The sequence below is a fragment of the Anopheles aquasalis genome, chromosome 3, assembly GCF_943734665.1.
Source record: "Anopheles aquasalis chromosome 3, idAnoAquaMG_Q_19, whole genome shotgun sequence".
Classification (NCBI taxonomy): Eukaryota; Metazoa; Arthropoda; class Insecta; order Diptera; family Culicidae; genus Anopheles; species Anopheles aquasalis.
The window spans coordinates 3,189,234-3,210,154 of record NC_064878.1 but is presented as its reverse complement, the minus strand read 5'-3'; the positions used below and the strand labels follow the sequence as shown (position 1 = coordinate 3,210,154).

Sequence of the window (20,921 nt, the reverse complement as noted above, 5' to 3'; positions counted from 1 at the left end):
CCAGTGAGGATGATGCCGGATATTCGGTTCCTTCCCCGTTAGATGCCGATTGCCGCTGCTATGCGTATGGGCGACACATTCAGATGGTTCGTGATTGCAAGCGCCCGGCCAATCCTCATGTGGCATCGTTCAACCGTGCCGATATCATTGCCAACAAAATTATGATCGAAAAAACTTCACCGTCGTTAATGAAAGACCAGCATAAGGAGAAGATAAGCAGCTTCATGGTGATATTGTTGGTAGTGGTTTTCTCGATTGGATTGGCCTCATATTTACTGGTTTGGTTTAACAATCCCAACGAGGTGCTGTTACTGCACTAAAATTCGTCAAACGATTAACGGTTGCCCAATCTCTGGGTTCTCTCGTATTGTGACCTTTAGACTATTGAGTAGCGGACATTAACCAACCTGGTCTCAAGTTTGGTTCATCAGATATTGATAGATCCATTTGCTTTACGTCTAGACAACACCCGGATATCACCTGCCAGAAGGGCATTAGTTCACCAGCACCCCAGCGAGAGTAATAAGATTCACCAGTGCACTGCAACCGTTTCTTATGCTGTGGATTTGGAATATTAGCCATACCTCGTCGACAAAGCCCGAACTGAGATGCACGCAGGGATAGCTTGGTTCCCGATGGTAACATCACAACAATTTAATAAGCAGCGTTAACAAAAGTGGTTTTCGGAGAAGCAAGTAATGATTCGTATAACGGAAGTATTACATTCGACGTTAATGCAATCTAGAGCACTTATGGCAACTTTTAACGTGTTACAATCGCAATCAATTATGTATGAAACGGGACATACAAGGAATAGGCCTAGTTGCTTTGAGTTATGTTGGCACATATCAAACGGTGTATTGCTCCTGGACTTGTATCATGTGCTCGGGACTCCTGTCGCTAAGTGTGAGTTTGTTATTATTGGTGGAACGAAGCCGCACACTGTCGTTTAACGGTACTTGTGCGTGGGATGATCACAACAGAAACCGTAGTGATGAGTGGTTCTGTGATCGTACATTCCCGCACCTCAACCGATCCCAGAATGGGGCATTTCAGACACAGTACTTTCGAGCAATCAGATATCAGCCTGTGGAAGGCGTTAATCTCATGTATCCTTCGATATTCAACACTGCCGGGGTCGATTTTCGGTGTTTCGAGCTGTCGATACGATGCGGACCCACCAGGCGGGCCGATCAGTGGAAGAACCTCAATAAGCTAGATGGACGCTATGACACAATCAAGCGAAGAAGCCGCATGCTTCAGCTACATCTCCGCTGTGAACACTTTGTTGCCACGTATTACGCCTTTTACGACAGTTCGTTGCAATACTATTATCTGGAACAAGAGGGTATTGCCCATCGCGTCTTGATGAGTTTTCAAGGGAGTAGCTGCGTAAATGGACTGTTGCGTGCGTATCAAATCCGTGGTGATGCCCAGCGCTACCTCTTGATCGAGTTCTGCATAAGCCTGCCATTCGCAGGAACATTCGACTCCGCTTATTGGTTGTTCGTGAATGCCGACAATAGCTACGAGCAGAACAGAGACATTGCCCAGAACATCTCTACAGTGTATCCATGGCTACGATCGTCCAGTATTGATGGAGCCGGATATTCGCTTCACTCCCCACTAGATGCTGGTTGCCGGTGTTATGCGTTTGAGCAACATTTTCGGACGGTTCGCGAATGCAAACGTACGATCAACCCTCATGTGGTATCGTTTAAACGTGCCAATTTCATTGCCAACGAAATTACCAATGGGCGAACGTCGCAATCGTTAATGAAAGATCGCCATAAGGAAAAGATAAGCAGCTTCATGGTGATATTCTTGGGAGTGGTATTCTTGATAGGGTTGGCCCTATACTTACTAGTTTGGCGCAACAATCAAAACGAGGTGCTGCTGGGGCGTTAAGCATCGTCAAACTATTAACTGTTGCCCAATAACCGCATTGTGACCATTAGTTCTCACTAGTATCGAGTAGCAGACATTAGCTAATCATGTTGTAAGTGTCACTTTAGCTCATTAGTTATTGATCGATCCAAATTGTTGCAGTATGTAGACGTACACGCTTCGAGAACACTCGGATATCACCTGCCAGAAAGGGCATTAATTCACCGGCACCCCAGCGAGAGTAATGAGATTCACCAGTGCACTGCAACCGTCGGTTGTGCTGTGGACTTTAACTGTTAGCCATAGCTTGGTTTACGACGGTACCTGCGTGCAGAATAGCACCAAAGCACCTAAATGGTTTTGCGAGAGTGATTTATCGGAAAAACTCAACCGGTCAAAGACCGGTGCCTTTCAGACGGAATATCTGCGGGCCCTCGCTTATCAGCCAATCGGTGGCCAAAAGGGTCTATTGCCTTCATTGTTCGTCCTACCTGGCATCGAGTATCACTGCCTTGAGCTATCGATTGCGTGTGGTCCAAACTCAACGCATCAGCACAAGCATATGCCCGAGGAAGGGCTGAACATTCAACGGTATGGGAGTCCGGTCAAAACCCGGGCCGCCCAGCTATTCTTCCGTTGTGGTCACTACATTGCTACTTATCAGGTTAAAAACATTAATGAAAATCGCCCATATTTCGTAGCGCTGGACCAGGTGAGACACAAGCAGAAGGTAGGTTACTGCTTTACACCCTTTACGAGCCTCTATCGCATCATGGGCGACGGCCATGACTACATTCTGATCGATTTGTGTATGAACTATGTGCTTAAGCGCCGCGTGTACGACTTCGCCTACTGGCTGTTCGTCAACAAACGCAACACACCGGAGCAGAACCGCAAAATCGTCCGACGTCTCGCGTCCGAAAACCCACTGATACGGGGTCCACTGGACTATCGGTCTAATGGTCAGGGTGAATGCCAATGTTACGCGTACGAGCGCTACATCCGCGATCTAATCGCGTGTAAACATCCCTTCATGGCCAATGTGCTTCGGGTTGCCGGAGGAAGGGATGAGCTTAACCTCAACAAGACAACGCTTGAAAGGAATCGCGACGGCAGTTCCGGAAGCGAGGACACTCAGCTGCAATGGCGTGTGCTGCTGTGCGTAGTGGTAACCATACTGTTGGGCATTGTGTTCTACACTTTGACAGTGCAGCTCGATGTGAGACACGAAGTAACACTGGCGTAGATCACTTATGTACTGAGGTATGCGTTCTGTAATCTATGTCTGTTTTAGAAAATGGTTAGGGTTTTTCTTTTGAAACATCACAGGATGCTAGCAGAAAAGGTCATTTCCTTCTCACCACAACAAATAGCTATCAACTGTAGCGAAAGCGCGAGGCAGTGTGTGATGTCATGAATGTGTTTATATTAATAAAAACATTTTCCATAAAACCAAATAAATGCTAGACAAAAATTCTCTCCGAGTGAAGTATCACAATGCTGTGGAAAAAAACCAACTCTGAATGTTTGCATTTTCCATCAATAGATGCAATCACACATGTACTGAACCTTGCGTTACATCCTAGTACACTGCGCAAATGGCTTCTAATCGATAGTTTCTATGCCACTCCAAAATTGATCATTTTCTTAATAAATGCAAAGGAATAGCTTGGTACTTGGTTTAATCTCTCGAAAACATTTCCTTAAACCACCGACGAGTTTCTATAAACCGAACAACTAAATTCCATTTTCCTTCTCATATATTGGCACTGGGGTTTGATTAAGCACTGGGTGTTCTATTAAAATATATTGCATTCCCGATCGAGTGTTCTTGAGAGGCGCTATTGCAAGCATGCGTTGATTATCGCTTGAAAATTAATATCCCCTAGTCAAGACATCGCATCACAAGATTGTAATATGTTCGAGCATCAGCATAAGTTTCCCGAGCGTTTGCCCGAGCGACAAAAGGTCGTTTATTGGCATTTCTGCCAATTATCTCGTCTCGCATCTAGCATCAATGCTCCTGCTCTACTAGACACTTTGCGCTCCATTTCATCCATGCCCTCCAATATATCGTCTCTATCGTTCTTTCTCGCTACAGGATGCATCGGTTTGAGCGAGTAAACAGCCACCTGTTACGTGCTTACCGGTTGCTGATCGGTTGTCTGATCTGCCTCCATCAGTCCGTGCCTCCGCGTTAGTCCGCGTGCAGCCGTTCGATAGCTAATCGAACCCCAGCGCCATCAGCGCCGTTCCCACGCCGTTTCCTAGGCTCACACAGGCAGACGAGGCGAGCATAATGTTAGAGGAGCCATTACGAAGGAACGGTACGGATCCGGGTATGCCGATGCCCATCGAACCATCGAACGTCTTCGGTACGATGGTGTACGAGGAGTCCGCCTATCCACCGCAGCAGCACGCATCCGCAGCTCACGCACCGCCCCTACCGTTGAGCCCGGTCGGGGATTTCGATCTGCTTGAAGCCTTCCTGCATACGAACAGCTCCGACACGTCACCGTTCAACGCATCAACGGTGGCAACCGAGACTCCCTACACACCGTACGAGCTGCGGCCCGAGACGTACATTGTGCCGATCCTGTTTGCCGCTATCTTCATCATCGGTGTGCTCGGTAACGGGACACTCATCATCGTCTTTCTGCGCCACCGGGCGATGCGAAACGTCCCGAACACGTAAGTCGATTTTCCCCTTTCCGCAGACACTGGTGGCCCTCCGCCGGTGGATGGCTCTTGATGGTTGAATTTAATTAACTGGCCCAACACCAGTGCGAGAGACAGAGTGCGGTGTGCGTGGTTGGTGGTCGCGATCGCGCTGGCACGACTTTTCTGCGTGTCTACTTACATGGTAAGCCGTGAATTCTGGTTAACCATTGGCACCGTTGTGGTCACTGGGCGCACACCTCGAGGAAGTAGATAACCGGAAGGGAAGATTAGACGTTTGTGGTTGTGGTTTGTGGCTGACAGATACCGCAAGTAGTGATGCAGTGGCGCTCGGTGACTGCCTGACTGGCTTTGTCTATTCTTAATTTTCAATTTCTATTCAATTTGATTGATTGTTTACCTGATTCATTTAAACCACAAGCCGCATGGCTATTGATGCCTACACAAGAGAGTAGCATAACATTCGATAAATCTAGAATAATATTTTATTCTGAACGTTCTAGTGCTTTACTTGACCTTTACGTTTTCACGCCTAAAAATTGAAAGAATAACTTCCCTTTTCTTTATTAAACGAAAAATAGAAGGAAACTTCAATGATGAAAATTAATGTCTTCCATTATTTGGCAACGCATTTACGTCATAATTACAAGAATAAGCGTATTTGCATAAAATTAAAATTACATTACTGACGTACTCCTTGTGCCCTTTTTCGGCGTGCCACCAGCGTCACATTGTGTGTGACACTTTAATTACTGCTTCATTGCATCTAATATTGTGAGGGGCATCCCGCTATCGATCGAAATTGTTTTTAAATTTTTCATCCTCTCCAGCGTCCGGCTGGAAGGGAATGTGTTGATGCGTATCTCAGTTGCCATCTGTATTACAGGGCTCACTTTAGAACGGCTTCCATTTCCTCCACTGGACACGACTAGAGTACAAAGAACATTCCGCCGCATTTCAGCTCCGCATCGTGAACGAAACCTATGGCGCCCGTCACTCTTCATCGCGCTCAGCCCATAGCAGGCGGCGGCGTGTTAAACTTTCTGACAGGTCAATGATGCCTATAAATATCAACTTCTGCTTTCGTTCCGGTCGCAGTAACCATCGGCACTGGAATCTGGGTTTCGCGGATCGCCCGCGGTTCAACCAAAAATTCTTTTATCAAACTCAATGCCCGCCAGCGAGTGCCAGCGTGCGAGAGGAGTAAGCATTCTTCGGCATCGGTGACCGGCAGAATAACTAAAGGGGCACTTTAGGTCGAGGTTGGGCGCGATAAATCAACCATCTCGACACCATATTTTCAGATTAGATGGCACACTCCCAACGGGCCAATGGTGGCATTGGCACGACGCCCTAGAGGGAAGTTAATGAACGTTACATGAACGAGCTGACCGCGCGAGGGCTTGTGGCTTTTCGTTGTGCTCGTTCGTTGTGCTTTTAGTACCCAATTTGCGCTCCTTCGTAAGTGTCCTATCAGATGGATTCATTCTAGTAGATAGAGCAGCTCGGCCTGCTTCTTATCTGAAGATGAAAATATTTGAGGAGTATTCTAACAACACATTTTCGATTTGTAAATTATTTACAAACAATTGTAACACTTATTTTACTTCTTTTCATATTTGAAATCACCTACTGGCTCACGATGAATGAAGTAAAGCTCATTGTAATTGAATGCGACTAAAACAGGCACATAATTAATATGATCATCGGATAGACCGTGCGCCAGGGGTCGGTGAAAGCCAAACGAACATCACAAGTACTATAATTACATCAATAGCTTAACTTCGACGTAGTAAACAAACGACAGGATCAGAGTATCGCTTCCGCTTCAGCCCGAAGAAAACTTACTACGGCCACATCGGCACTCAATCAAAAACCCCGGAAAAGTAAACCAATTCACGGTCATAAATAGTTGCACTACGTGCCCATCCCACTCATTCCCCGTAGAGATCCTTGAAGCCAGCAAATACTTCATTAGCCGCCCTCCATAACTTAATTCCTTCTTGCATGCCCCGCCTTGTGCTCTGCTGGCATCGTTGGCATCAAAAGAATTCCCGCCAAATCTGCTCTCTCTCTAGTAAACACACTTCCACGGCAGCCAGCAAGCCAGCCTTTTTCTGGATCCCGGCCATCCCGGTTGGCTTTGGTTTCGCAGAAAAACTTTCCGCCTTCTGAACCAACGCGCCACGTCAGAAGAAGCGTCCCAGCAAATAGAAGTTATGCTTGCGGGAGTCACTACTTCGGGGTTGGAAGTTCGTGCTATAATTTCTCGGACTTCGGGAAAGCCAATGTTTGCGGGGAGAGAAGTTAGCAGGCTTGAAGCAATATTTAGTGACCGCATTAGTTGCATTGTGCGTACTTGTTGACTTGAAGTTGTGCCGTGGTAAGGGCAGAGCTTTATTACTCGTGGGAATGGAAGGGGCCAACCCAACGAGTTGACTGGAAGGAGTCGCATTGGAAGGGGAAATGAAGAATGGAATTGAATGGAACAGCATTTTCTTCGGAATCGAAACAACCGTGTGGCACTTGTTGGTCTCGAATGGAAGTGCTTTGAAACTGAGGTTTTCAATGGAATTCCAAACCTTGTCCTTCCTCTCGCAGTAGCCCCCAAAACACCTGTCACAGGAAGGTTCCATCTCATTTGCATCTGAAAGCAAGGTAACATTGTAAGAAATGCTTCCGTCCCGTTCCGTTCCGGTAGTCAATTCAGCAGGATGATTTTACCCAAACCCCGGCGAAGCGCTCTCAAGGACATTCACACTCCGCACGCCGTTTTTTCCGTGTCGCTTAAGAAGTTTAACACCGGACAAACCAACAAACGCGTAGCCAGCTGTTCGTGTTAAAGCACCGGATCGTGGCTTCCGGAATTAATGTGTTGTGGTTTTTGGTCACCTCGGTCTCAGTCTGCCACCGTTAATGCGGTGGTCAGCAACTGAGCGCCGAGGGTGTGTCGAATAAACAAGCGCACCATAAATGCAATTTACGATGTCTTCTGCAGTCCATCGCCATTGGTATACTAGTTTACTATCCGTGTTTTCCTTTCTTCAACACGGTTCAGCCATTCCCCGGGTACAGTAGGAACGCGAGATAGCGTGTGAGCTGGTTGCCTCTTTTTCTTCGATAATTTCTACTGCACTTCCTATGGCTGGTGTGATAAGATTAACACGAACGTCCTTGCTGGCGGACGTGCGCAACACCATTTGTCCATTTAGATTGTGCATTAGCAGGCCAGTGAGCAACGCGGAAACACGTGCTGGGTGCTGGTGATGCAGGCAATGCATTACTTTATGCATTTTGCGGTTGTATCCATCGGATGGGAAAAGTTAATTAGCTAGCTCCAGGGAGGGGCTGTAATACGAAAGCTTTGCTGGAGATATCACTTATCGGATTCTGTGCGGATTTTACGCAGCCAGTTTGCTACTGGTTTCTTATCGAACGATGCGCAGTATAATGTACTTTCTTTTTATTTGATTATTTTAAATTAAGACATTTTTGTACCACTTCCCTTTTCAATCCATTCATTTCCTATCTCGGCTTAACACAAATGAACCTAAAATGTATTGACTGTAGCCTGATGAAACTATACTTTATGAAGTTTTACTGGATGTTTTTAATAAATTCAAACCAACCGAGCGCATCAGACAAATGGAGGGAGAGTGGATAAAAACAATGAACCAAACTAATCCATTAGCATCTCCGCTACATCCATCGTGAAGACTGTTGTTTCTGTTGTCCTTCCGCAATGACTTTCCGGTCGCCAAGCAGCAGCAGCATGTCACGTAATTTAATCAACTATCGTCCGCCTCATTGCCGTGGCCTGGTCATAGTTTAAGTTTCCGGCAGAACACAAGAAACGTGATCCGCCATTTGATGTTCCCTGCTGGTAGTAGCGGATGTGACCTGATCCGGCTAATATCCGCGTCACGTATGCATGCCTTCAGTTCGAGTCCCCGTTCAATTCTCATTTTAGTATCCTTGAACGTTTCACCGTCTCTAAATACGAGCGAAGGAGCATCGTTGCACTCGGTCCCTGCCCTGCACTCGGTCGTAAATTAATTAGCTTTTTCTCACTTCCGTTCGCGATACAGTTACATCCTGTCGCTAGCACTGGCTGACCTTTTGCTAATCGTAACCACCGTCCCGTTTACGTCCATCATCTACACGGTCGATTCGTGGCCTTGGGGTAGCCTGCTGTGCACATCGTCCGAGTTCATCAAAGACGTGTCAATCGGTGTGTCAGTTTTTACGCTCGTCGCCCTGTCCGGTGATCGGTTCTTTGCCATCGTTGATCCGCTGAGAAAATTTCATGCTCACGGTAAGTTGTGTTCCGTTGGTGCTCCTGGTGGCGAGGAACTACTGACTGACGCTTGTAGACCCTTTACTAGGTGGTGGACGGCGGGCAACACGCATGACCATCGCGACGGCAGTCTTCATCTGGTTGATGGCGATCGCCTTCGCAGTACCGGCCATCGTTGGTTCGCACATCAAGGTAAGGGGACAATCCGATTGGCTGACGTACGTCGCGTGGTTCTAATCTTCTCCTTCGATGCTTCTCTCTCTCCCCTAGACCGTCATGATTAACAAGGATGTGTCGTTCTACTTCTGCTACCCGTTTCCGGAGGAATGGGGACCAGAGTATGCGCGCGGCATGGTACTGGGCAAGTTCCTCGTCTACTACGCGGTACCTCTGTTTATCATTGGCATTTTCTACGCGCTGATCGCAAGGCATCTTATTCACAGCGCCAAGCATGTGCCCGGTGAAATGCAGGGAACGGTACGACAGGTAAGCTTGGAAGCATTCAACTGGATAGAGACATCGAATCGAATCGAGGTGGCTGTGAGTTTGTGCAAGACGCTGCCATTTTTTGGTCTGGCAACTGTAACGGTAGTTGCGGTTCGGTTCAATCTGTTCCGTAGTCTGCTGCTTATTATCGGCATTGCAACGGTCTGATGAAATTCATGATTCTTTCAAGTCATTTCCAGCGTAAGGTTCTTTGAGCTACGCAAAGGCGTCACCTAATAAGCTACCGGGTCTCGCTTTGGTGGCTTTTCAACGCTGTTAACGGTTGATCTTGTTGGTTGGTCTTTAATGAAATCAAAATATACCGAAAGAATGGACAGCTTACGATGCAGGTTGAGTGTTATTGATAAAAAAGATGAACCAGCTTTTCAACCACAACCAGTACACCTTTGAGAGCACTTTAAATAGAACGGAAGCGTCTCAGAAATTCAATTCAGAGACTGACAACAGGGCTGAAAGTGTTAAAGAAGTAGTGTCTTCGCAGTAAAGACAAATTCCGACCAAAGTTGCGAAGCTTTTTCCAGCAGAACAACTCCTGCAAGCGTAATAATGATGCAGAAAAAGTGCTGGCTTGCAAGAAGAATACAATAAAGGCCGGCATAAAGTTTCATAATAAAGTCAAACAGTGAAAAGAGCATGACGGAACAAAAGTTTTCTCCATCCGTAGCAGGACTGTGTCTTCCGTTGGATTGAAGCGAGGCGTTGTTCATTCACTGTTCACCCCCGGTAACTCCAAGTTATCCTGTTAGTTATTCGCCTCGTGCTAGGAAAGCATAAGCCCTCGAGTTATACCAACGGTGGTGGCGGCGCAGACTTTTCTTTCCGAAAAATTTACAGTTTCCAACCAAGGTGTTTCATGGCGCGCGCAAAAGCAACGTTGCTCAAAAACATAGATCGAGCGAACGGATCCTTGATTCGTGTTCGATGTTCGTTCATAGTTGGTTATTGGTGGGAGAATTATGCAATAACCGTCTGATCGTGTACACTTTATAACCGCTACAGTGTTTCGCTCTAAAACACTACGAGACCCATCATGAAACACACCTCTTTAAGGCTGTCATAAAATTGTTTGTGACGACGTACAACCAGGACGGCACATAAACAAACATGTTGATGGCCAACTTTATGCCACATACACTTTTGCTTATCAGAAATTGGAGTTACAACCTTTTGAGTAGCTTGTAACGTCGATAGACTGTTATATAAGGACAACTTTATTTCAATTTTAAAGTACACTTTCAATGTCAAAACCTTCGTTACACTTGTTCTACTATGCATAACGGTACAGAACGCAAACCATCCTCGATATCGATAAACATTCATGTTGTTCTGGTACTTCTTTATCCTTTTCCGATTCTCGACCTCCGCCCCTTGGTTGGGTTCTGGATCTCCTGCGATACCTACGCTGGCTGGCTGGTTTGCTGGTGTCACGTTGTAACATCGCGAATGCTGAAATGCTGTGCTGGGAAAACCCGAAACCGGAACGGATAAACAATCGGGGCCACAACAACAACAACAGATTAAGGCACGGCGGAAAGTGGCCGTCACGGTGCTGGCTTTCGTCGTGATATTCGGTATCTGCTTTCTACCGTCGCACCTGTTTATGCTGTGGTTCTACTACAAGTAAGTACACAGGGGGAAGGATAGTTTCCTCTGCTATCACCGGGAAACGGGACCTGAAACCTATCGCCTGGGAATTTGGGACACATGTTATGCTGTCACTACTCGAACAGAAAACCGACGGGAGAAATCTCGAAGGGGGTGTTCAAATGTTAGTTGCGCTGACATTCGTTCAGTAGGGGAAGTATTTCATTGTATTATTTTTTTGTATTATTTCGGAGTATTTCATTGATCCGTACACGAGTATAAATGAACTGCATTTTTTATGAAAATGGAATAATTTAAGTCTGCAGCCATTCTTCTGAGAATGGTCTAACATATTTCCATTACCCTAAAGTTAAATTTAAAACAAAGAAATCATCAATTACGAACGAACAGACAGGCAGCACAGTTCACCTAACCTTCCCCAAGCACAGACGTGTTCAATTCTTTCAAACAAGGTTCCAAGGAGCGCAAAGGAAAGCATCTTATGCAACGCTCTGGAATGGTTGACATTCCCGTGGAACATTCTCGCGAAGGAGTACTCGCGGCACAGCAGTCACAAATTACGGTTTTTGTGGTAGCTTGCTGGGCAAAATGGCAAAAATGGAGCGAGTTCTGCGGTCATTTTCCACCGCAAGTAGCGAAATGAACGTTTGTTTTCGTCCACTGCCTCCACTGTAGACCGAATACGAAGCGTAACGGAGTAGTTTCACATTCCAAACCGGGTTGCTTTCTACTCCATTCTAGTTTCAACTGTTTCGTTGTGCATAACTGAAGCACTTGAATACTTTGGCAAAACTCTTGGTTAAAAAGAAGCAACCAGACGATACTCAAGATTCCAAAAAAAATTCCACAACTAAAAAGATAATGCGTTCGCTTTAGATCGATTACAAAAATGGACTTTCGTGCTATTTTGCTTCATGTTTAAAACATTGTACATCAATCCTGCCGATGGTGAGCAGTCCATTATCACCACACCGCATTAAGCACACTCATCTGCAGCCTCCATTGTGAGTGATTACTGGTTGCTGGCAAAACAATGCGCAAGTACTTGAAACTTTTAATGGCGTCTGCACTCGTTCGGCTGCAAGGCCGTTAACTTTCACAAGTGCACTCATCATCTTTCGGCACCGGTTCGTGTGTTTTTGGGAAATGTGAAATGTAGCAGAATTATTCGAAACCGGCCGCTTCAGACTATTTACTAATTGAGCAAATGCAGCCCAAAATACAAGGCAAACAAATTTGAGTGAAAGGCGTGGTATCGGAACTGAAGCTCTCCTAATGGGAAACTCGTATTAACTGGAAGGTACTTCGCTGCCGCGTCATCATAGCCCACCGAAATTCGGCTCAATGAAACGAGCCAGACCGACAGCCATCCATCATGTTCAGCTGCTGCTGCTGCTCAAGTAGGAGCAGCAATTCCTTGGAAAACCCAAAAACCCGCCCGCATGTCGGTGAATGCTTCTGCGATGCGTGATGGATGGACGCATGTTGGTGCTTGTGCCATCCGTTTCGTGATTTGCGGTTTTTCCGTTTTTTTTTGCACTACCCCGGCCACCGAAACGATGAGAAGCAAAGGGACGCGGTTTGTAAATCCTTTCGCTGGAACAAAGTGCACGGCTAGGTGGAAACATTGAAATCATTTTCATGCCGTCGCCGCAACGGTGAGATGTAAAACAGGCGCCATAATTGCTAATGACTCCAGCTAGCAGCCAGATGCGTCGGCCAGTGCGCCATTTAGACGTTTTTTTTCGATATTTCTCCGCCAACAATTTTTAATCAAATGAAAACAATATTAGATGCTGCATCGGGCCGGCACGTACCCAACTTAATCACCGAAAGAACCTGTCCCGCACCGAAACCTTCGGGATTCGATGGCTACGCAGGAATAGGATCCGCCCGAAATGTGAACCCATTCCATCATCCGCGTCACGTTAAATTTAATTTATTGTTTTGGTGAGACTAATGTGTACAATCTAAACCGTAATGGGATTCATTTTTCACCCTCGACTTTTCGCTCAAATGAGTTTCTTGTTTAACAAATATCCCACAGCAGGGAACAATGGATGGCTGGAAATCAACGTGAGATGGTACAACTTGTAAAAAGCCATCACGGGCATCGCGTTCACGCCACTGCCTGCAAGCACTTTCTAATTAATTCGCGATTTTTGCCCGGAATCAGTTCCGTGCAGATCCAACGCATCGTTTAAAGTAGGAGCGCTTGGAGTGGGAATCATCTGCGATATGAGGGTATTACTTACGTGAATTAGGTGTTGATGCATCGAAAATTTGACGCTCCATTTTGAACGTTGGCTGTAAGGAGAAATAATTTAAGGAAAATTGTTTTTTCACATCACAGCAGGCAACGGTTCTTAGCGTCTAACATTTTTTCAACATTTCCCTGGATTAAATTTAAATTTCGCTTACATACCACTGAAAGTGTGGCGCCTCCATTTCGCAGGGCGCCTCCATCATCGGGCAACCGAGCTACACCATTTCATATTTACCTCTCTGGTTACGAACACAGGACTGGTTGATACTTTAAACTGCGGCCCGCATGCTAATTTGAGTTTGAGTCCCCTGCTAACGGCAATGGTTATTAGTGTCCGGTGCATTTCCCTGTCGTAGCATAGACATTTCAGTAAACCTTCGGCTCACTACGGTTTCCAATTCGCATGCGATGGTATTTCTAAACATTCTCACTTAACACAGCGTGACCAAAAAAAACCACAAAAAGGAAAAACCGTCTTCTCGTGCACCGAACGAAGTAGCCAATGGTTTTCGGTCACCCAAAGACCTAGATTCCTCGTAAACTTCCAGTTTTAGACGTTTATAATTCACTTCACAATGGCCGAAATGAAACCGGGTTTGTTTCTCATGTTCTTTGTTCTATTTTCGTTCTGCTCCTCGTGCCGTGTCTCATCGTCATCACCATCATCATCATCATGGCAGCCCCAACTTCAACGAGGACTACAACGGGTTCTGGCACGTGCTGCGTATCGTAGGCTTCTGTCTATCATTTGCCAACAGCTGCGCCAACCCCGTGGCACTCTACTGCGTGAGCGGTGCTTTCCGGAAACACTTCAATCGGTACGTACGGTAACTTGGCATCCGATCCAATGTGGGTGCGATGGATGCGTTGAATGGGAGTAAAAAATCAAAAGCATAACCAAAAAAAAAAACAAAACAAAACGGACATCCAATATGCTATCCGTTGGGGCTGGTTGTCTTTCTATTTTATCATCGAACCTTATCCCGGGTCGGCATTTTTTTTTAGGTGGCACAAATCCCTCCCGAATACACTCAAATCCATCATAGCACTTTCGGTTCCAATTAAGTGCGGCTGCCGGTCGGACGGTTCAGTTCCAGCCAACCGAACCGACTGTACCGCTCAACGTCTGACAATGTCTCTTTTCTGCTTTTGCGCTTGTAACCCTTCTAGGTATCTGCTGTGCGAGGGTTCGTCTGGTAGCCGTCGACGGCACGGGGACAATCTGGCACCGAGAGATACGTCGCTCACCAGCACCATGTCCCGCCGGTACACCAGCAAACGGATGCAATCGCTACGCATGTGAGTACGATCCCATCGGGAACATTCTCCGGACATTGGACCGGCTGTCTCTGTGAACCGGACGAGCAAGCGCTTCCGGAATGATCGTGGCATATAAATAAATATGCACACATTCACGCTCACGCTGTCTAGCATGTTCTGTATCATTTTTACAAGGAAGCAGCTCGAGAGTTTTTAAATGTAAACGTTCACAAGATCGATTGAGAAATCACAGAAATAAAACGATTTTTTTTTTCAATGGATGAGCGCCTCCATGTCAATATTTTCCCAGCCTGCTTGACCCTAGAAAGCACAAATTCGTGCTCGAAACAACGTTCACACATGATGAACTCATAAATTCAAACCATGTTCTGCAGTATGACTCCTTTTACGCTAATGATTGCCGACTGACTGCTATCGAGGTGCTCTAGGGCACAAAATCGCCTGATAACTTAATCTAGCTGCGTTCACAGACCTTACGGACGTTCCACTGGACTCAGAACCCGGCAGCATCTGCCGACTTCCGCTGCCATCAGTCTTGTCATTTGTGTTTACAATAGACGAGAACTACATCAGCCCTTTTTCGCCCCCCCCCCCCCCCCAACCAGAGACGCATTAGAGACACCAGTAATCATAGTCCATGCGTCGACGAGTGTGTCTCGTAAAACCAACCCAAGGTTACACGTACCGTGTCTCGGCAATTCATCCTCGGTAGCTGTCACTCTCAGCCAGATTCTATATTCTCCAGCCTTCGGTCCAGTCACTGGAGTCCTTTTTCCCCCGTTTTCTTGTGGTACTAGCGACGGAGCGACTGCGATGTGACAAAGTGAATCATATCCCATTCGCCTCCTTCCCGGCAGCCCATTCCGTCTCGGTCCGTTTGCGGGGCCCACCAAGCAGCGTCGGTGGTAATTCATTATAGTAATGTCTTGGGCCTCCTACCAAGAAGAAATAAATGACAATGGCCAGCCCTGCCGAGTGTGCACGTTCATGCATATGTGTGGCGTGCTTTTACTTTTGGCCGGACCTTCGGCGGGTAATGGTCGTCGGAGGAGCCTCACAATTTTTCATCAAGCTTAGGGTCGAATGGCCGAGTATGGTGCACATCATGCTGTGGGGCAGTGACCGGCTGGGTCGCCTGGTTGCTCGGTGATCAACATTACTACACGACTGATGATCACGACCAACCATCAACACGGCCCCGTGGCCTTCGGTGACAAATGAAAATCACGCCAGCAGCCATGTTCGTTGGCTCGGCGCTGTCTGAATGCTGCCAAGACATGCTGGCTAAGATGCTTTACCGTGTTCGCTTTATTATTTTTTCTCACATCATATCGTAGCAATCGTACATTTTGTGAGTACGATGATCCAAATAAATCGGAGGTAAACTTTTTTTTACCGAGAAATGCGTTCATATTGCGAATAGTAATCCGTGATTCAACAAAGTAACCTATGGTGGTTTAATAAAGATCATCATTCTAGTTCCTCTAAATGTGCATAGACGTGTTTTACTTAGCTCCAATAGTTCAAAATGGTTTTAAATAAATAGGTTTTGTTATATTTTTTGCTGCGTTCGGTTTGGTTTGGATTGTTTGGCTATTTTACGAAGAAGCCTAGTATAAATTGTTGTCAAATATTACAAACAATAATTGTGCACGATAATGTGATTCCACAATTCTACTTATTAAGGTGCACCTTATCTCACCTAACATACATTGCTGGGAAATCAAATCCAATCAAACACGCCCGTACAACCACATCGCACCCCAACATTCACCAAAATCAATCCAGTTTCCATTTCCCGATTCGATGTTTACTGTTACGAACTGAACTGTATGGCGGTGGTCACAGGGCACACCTTTCCCATTTGTTATCATCGAATCTATTCATTTGTGTCGACCAGACATACCAGTTGCTTAATGAACGTGTAATCCCGCAAACGGCAAGATGATTGTCATTTCCAAGCGGATGACGCAAGCACTCTAGATTTCATAGCAGTTGCGACTGTCAAATGAACATGGTTTTTGGGAGAGTAATTGATAAAACCAAAGTAACCAATAGAAGCGTTGGGGGTGGGTCTAATAAAACGGGAAACATATGTCTGTGAGGATCCATCATTATCGCATGACACGAGACACGTTTCAGCTCGTCATGCTTTTGGCAAGGGTAGACTTCGAATTCGGGGGATCTCTCTTCAATTTTCATTTCCAATCTAACTGAGACGGGTCCTTTGACGATTGTTACAAATACTAAGCAAAAAAAGCATGAGCTTCCATGATGCAGACGACATAGCTCCACCAATTGAATGTGACTAGATAGCTCGAAACGTTCCATCGAAAGCACATTATTGTGGCATAACATGGCTATCAAATACATCATGGTACCACTTAGGCATTGAATAATAGATCTAAGCTGATTGCACATAGATTACGGAATAGCATGAGCTCTTTCATGTTTGTGAGCAGTCACTGGACACCAGAAAGGATGCAGTTGTAAGAAAGTCGTTCAGATAGAAAGTTTTACTTGATTGATTTAGGGTCGTTCCTTCGTCGACAGTCAAAGCATATTCTTCTTACTTTGGCGTCGAGCGGACTATTGTGCATCAATGTGAAACCAAGACGGATTGTTGTTGCTGTTTAAATGAAATCTCTTTTATCGCACGCACCCATTTTGCTCCTAGTGGCTACTCAACGATCGTTAACGCAAAGCCATTGTTAATAGTATCCTATTCTATCAATTCCAGCTCAATAATGGCACTAATAAGAGAAAGAATACAAGTTTTGTATTGAAATTAAACAGCGATCCTACGATAAATGATACAGAAGCAGCGCGTTGGTGCAAAAGTTCGCGTTGAAGCTCCTGCCACGCAGTCACTGAGCAGAAGTAATGCCACCGGCGACGAGTTTGAAACTAGTTGAGCTCACGCACGCCAGACAAACACTCCTTCTCGTTGTGTTCCTTCGACCACGGACCTTCTCATCAGGGATTATGCTCCTTTGCCACAGGTGGATTACGAGGATTAATAGCCTGCCCACAGGGGCAGAGTGCTGTTCAGACAGGGCTGAGCTCTGGCATTTGACCACAACATGCCTCACATCTCTCTCAATTCCAGTGAAACTGCCAGTTTGGTTTGGTAAAGTTTCGTTTAATCGAACCACCAGGCTTCGTTGTTGCTTCGTGGAAAGTGATGTTTGATTGTGAAAGAGGTTATCGAATGTTCTATGAAGACTTCAAGCGGAAACTTTCATTCCCTAGCGTTGGATGCAACCAAAGCATTCGTTTTTAATATACCTTCACTGAGGTACAAGTCTGATATTCTTGCATTCGAGAACCAAATGGATTCTACATAACTCTTTTCACAACAACAAAAATGTAATGGCAGAAAAATGTAAGCGGATATGAACTTCACCGAATCGACACGAAAGTTTTCATCGATCACGACCTGCACGGTTCCTTACCTTCGAGAACTACGCAAAAGCCAAATCTGCACAGCAAGTTTTCGTCGAAAAATCGTACACATTGTTGATCGTGTTTGCCAGACCTTGCTCAATCTCCTTAATTCCTGTTTTCGAACCTTTTGCTGCGAGCCATTACGATGCCTTCATTTCTTCATCTGTTTCCCAGAAACAGTAGCGCAGCCCCGAACCCAGCCAGCCGACCTAAAACAAAGCTTTAACATTAGCTCCCATGTTTCCGGGTCGCGGTATTCGACGTGCGCAAGGATGATGGAAATTAATTTCCTCCCATTTTGGTTCCCCGGATGGCGTTAAGCCATTGCCGGGAATGGTGTCGTGGTGCAGTGGTCGCCCGGAAGCAAAGAGAGCGCTCGCTAATCTCTTTGGTTGATTAAATTTGGCAAACGACCTTTACACACCCTCGGTTTGTCGTCCTTCGCCGCCTGTCTGATACGTCAACGAGGCATCGCGTCAACGTTCAAGGGGTTTCGTCCAGATCAGGACACCATAAAACAAATAATCCACACTAAAACCGCCACCATTTAGGCCGCCGGTCGCTCCGTTCCGAGAGCGGTCCCTTTAATCCTTTTGGCACACACGCTTCAACAAGCTGGTAAAGCACTTTTGCTTCTGCGTTCTCGTGTACCGATGGCAAACGAGCTGCGTTTCGCAAAACGATTGCGTAGATCGATATTTAACGAGGCTCAAAATGGGCGGCAAATGAACTGGCGAGGGGGTCCAATCGTTGCTTCGCTGATCGACCTAATCGGCAGCAAATTACGCACCAACGGGCTCTTATCGTTCATTGATGATCCGTGCAGATGTGAGCCACGGTGGGCGAAGGATGAAATGGAACGCAAAAACGTTCCACCGTTTCCATGTGCCATTGAACCCCATTAGCCTATTGATGCTTAAAGCATCAAGAATGATGGGCCCTAGGCGATCTCATTCTTCTCCAGTTAACGGCAGTTGCTTATTGTCGTGTCGTGGTTCCAGTCATTAGAAGAAACTTACCACATACATTGGCTACAATTAAGAATTGAAGATGTCGTATGACTGTATGAAAATCGAGGAATAGCGCACACGATAAAAAAATACTTATGAGATAAGCCTGCTAATTTTATAAATTTTATACTAACTGTAAAATGCTACGCAAAATGAGCATTTTTTTAAGAATAATAATGTAGTAAAAATAGTAAAATGTATTCTTGATATCTTGAATCGAATGAGAGAAGGAAATTGTTTTTTAAACTAATTTTGTGTTGATTTCATCTAACATCCGAGTGCATCAGACTCAATATTAAGTTTGCTAAGGCATTTTACAATATTGTCTCTAAATACCCATATTAAAGCACACTATACCACATCTTAAAGTATGGACCCAGGCATTGGTTATCCAAAGACTCTTGCAGCAAGGCGACAACCAACAACACTCGTGTGGTAAACTCTTGCGTTAAGAGACCATTTGAATGAGTGAAGTGAGCAATTCCACCCGCATTCCTTTGCCCGGCGGAAAGAGGGAACCCATTAGTTTGAGCTCAACCAGCTAAACCACCCGTCAGCTATTAGTGGAAATCTCATCGTACCCCACTGACATTGATTCTCGCCTCTTGTGGTCAGAGTAGATTCGTAGAGGTTCGAAGCATCGACCCACTAACATCGCTACATGATTATGGTGAGATTAATGGTTTTCTATGTCGGAAAATGTGCTTGCGTATCTCCGGACCTTACGGCCAGGCTCCGGGTCGGTATGTGTGCGTGAAAAGCCGTCGAACGATTTAGGATAAATGATGTATGTGAACGCCGTAGCCACGGTATGCCAGAAGAAGTAACAAGCAGTGCGTGCTTCTGCAGCTTGTCTGGAGTGGTTTCTGGCCGATGTTGGCTACGGAGGAACTGTCTAGCATCGACCGTTTTCCTTGTGGCTGTGGTCCACATTCTTGTCTCACTTGGTTATCGTAATGAAATATGTAACGATGGGTTATAACCACTGCTTAGTTTCCTCTCTCAATCAATTGTTATCCTTTTGTTTTTTGTAATCAGTAATATTCATCTAACATATTCCATATCGGTTTGTTCCGAAGAAGAATTCTGATTTCATTTCTTTTCCACTTTCCCAAACAATCAAATCTCTCCTGTTTTTTTCTAAAGTAGCAACATCCAGGAGACAACGATCGTTATGATACCGAATGGCGGCTCAAAACCGGACGGTGGCACCGGCAACGAACTGCTGGAGAAGGAGATGGTTTGCTTGTCGTAACAGCGGCGGCGTCACCTGGTAGCGGGTGCCGGAAGTCGCCACAAAAGTGCCCCAACGCTGGCGGTCACGATCGAGAAGCCATCGGGCGAGGCTGAGTACACGGACCACCATCAACTAGTGCCGACCCACGGAACGGTGGCCTCATGGCACGAACGACCGGGCTCAGCGTCAACCGTCACCTTCCGGCTGAGCAAGGTTTGATTTATGGCGTTCGCTATCCACACATTCGCAGTAGGCCTTAAGCAAGCAAGGTGCTCGTTGTTGTTAGGATGTCCTGGGACATAGAATAGTTTCGGTTTTTTTTTTGGCGGAGGCCTGAGAACACACACCGGTTGCACAGAGAATTACAATCGTTACTCCTTTCAGCTTCCGATAACCAATCTAGGCTCTCTAATGAAACATACTTTAGCGTTTTGTTGAATCACGGTAAGCTACGTACTTTTTCGCTTATTTCCATCAATTCGAATGCGCTACCGGAGGAGTGAATGATTGCTTCTTTTGTTATCTTGGGTCTGCCATTTTGGGTTTCAAGATCTCCGTATTATATAAGTGAACCCCTTCATATTAGTTTTCTTATCAGCTATTTCCCAGCGCCCTTCCACGAAGGGTGCGATTCCTCTACACTACAGCTCGATCGCTCGATTTTTAGGATGAAAAAAGTTGACAAACAAGTGACGCAATCTTATG

The 20,921-nt window shown here is 45.8% G+C and overlaps 1 protein-coding gene across 1 annotated transcript; it reads left to right on the top strand.

Annotated features, from left to right (window-relative positions):
- The first annotated feature begins 4,186 nt into the window (after nucleotides 1-4,186).
- Nucleotides 4,187-20,466, top strand: LOC126579052 (neuropeptide CCHamide-1 receptor-like). Its single transcript, XM_050242276.1, has 8 exons — nucleotides 4,187-4,578; nucleotides 8,655-8,881; nucleotides 8,952-9,055; nucleotides 9,134-9,349; nucleotides 10,887-10,990; nucleotides 13,922-14,059; nucleotides 14,412-14,540; nucleotides 20,126-20,466. The coding sequence occupies exons 1-8, from the start codon at nucleotides 4,187-4,189 to the stop codon at nucleotides 20,232-20,234; spliced, it is 1,419 nt and encodes a 472-aa protein (XP_050098233.1). The 3' UTR covers nucleotides 20,235-20,466.
- The last annotated feature ends 455 nt before the right edge of the window (nucleotides 20,467-20,921 follow it).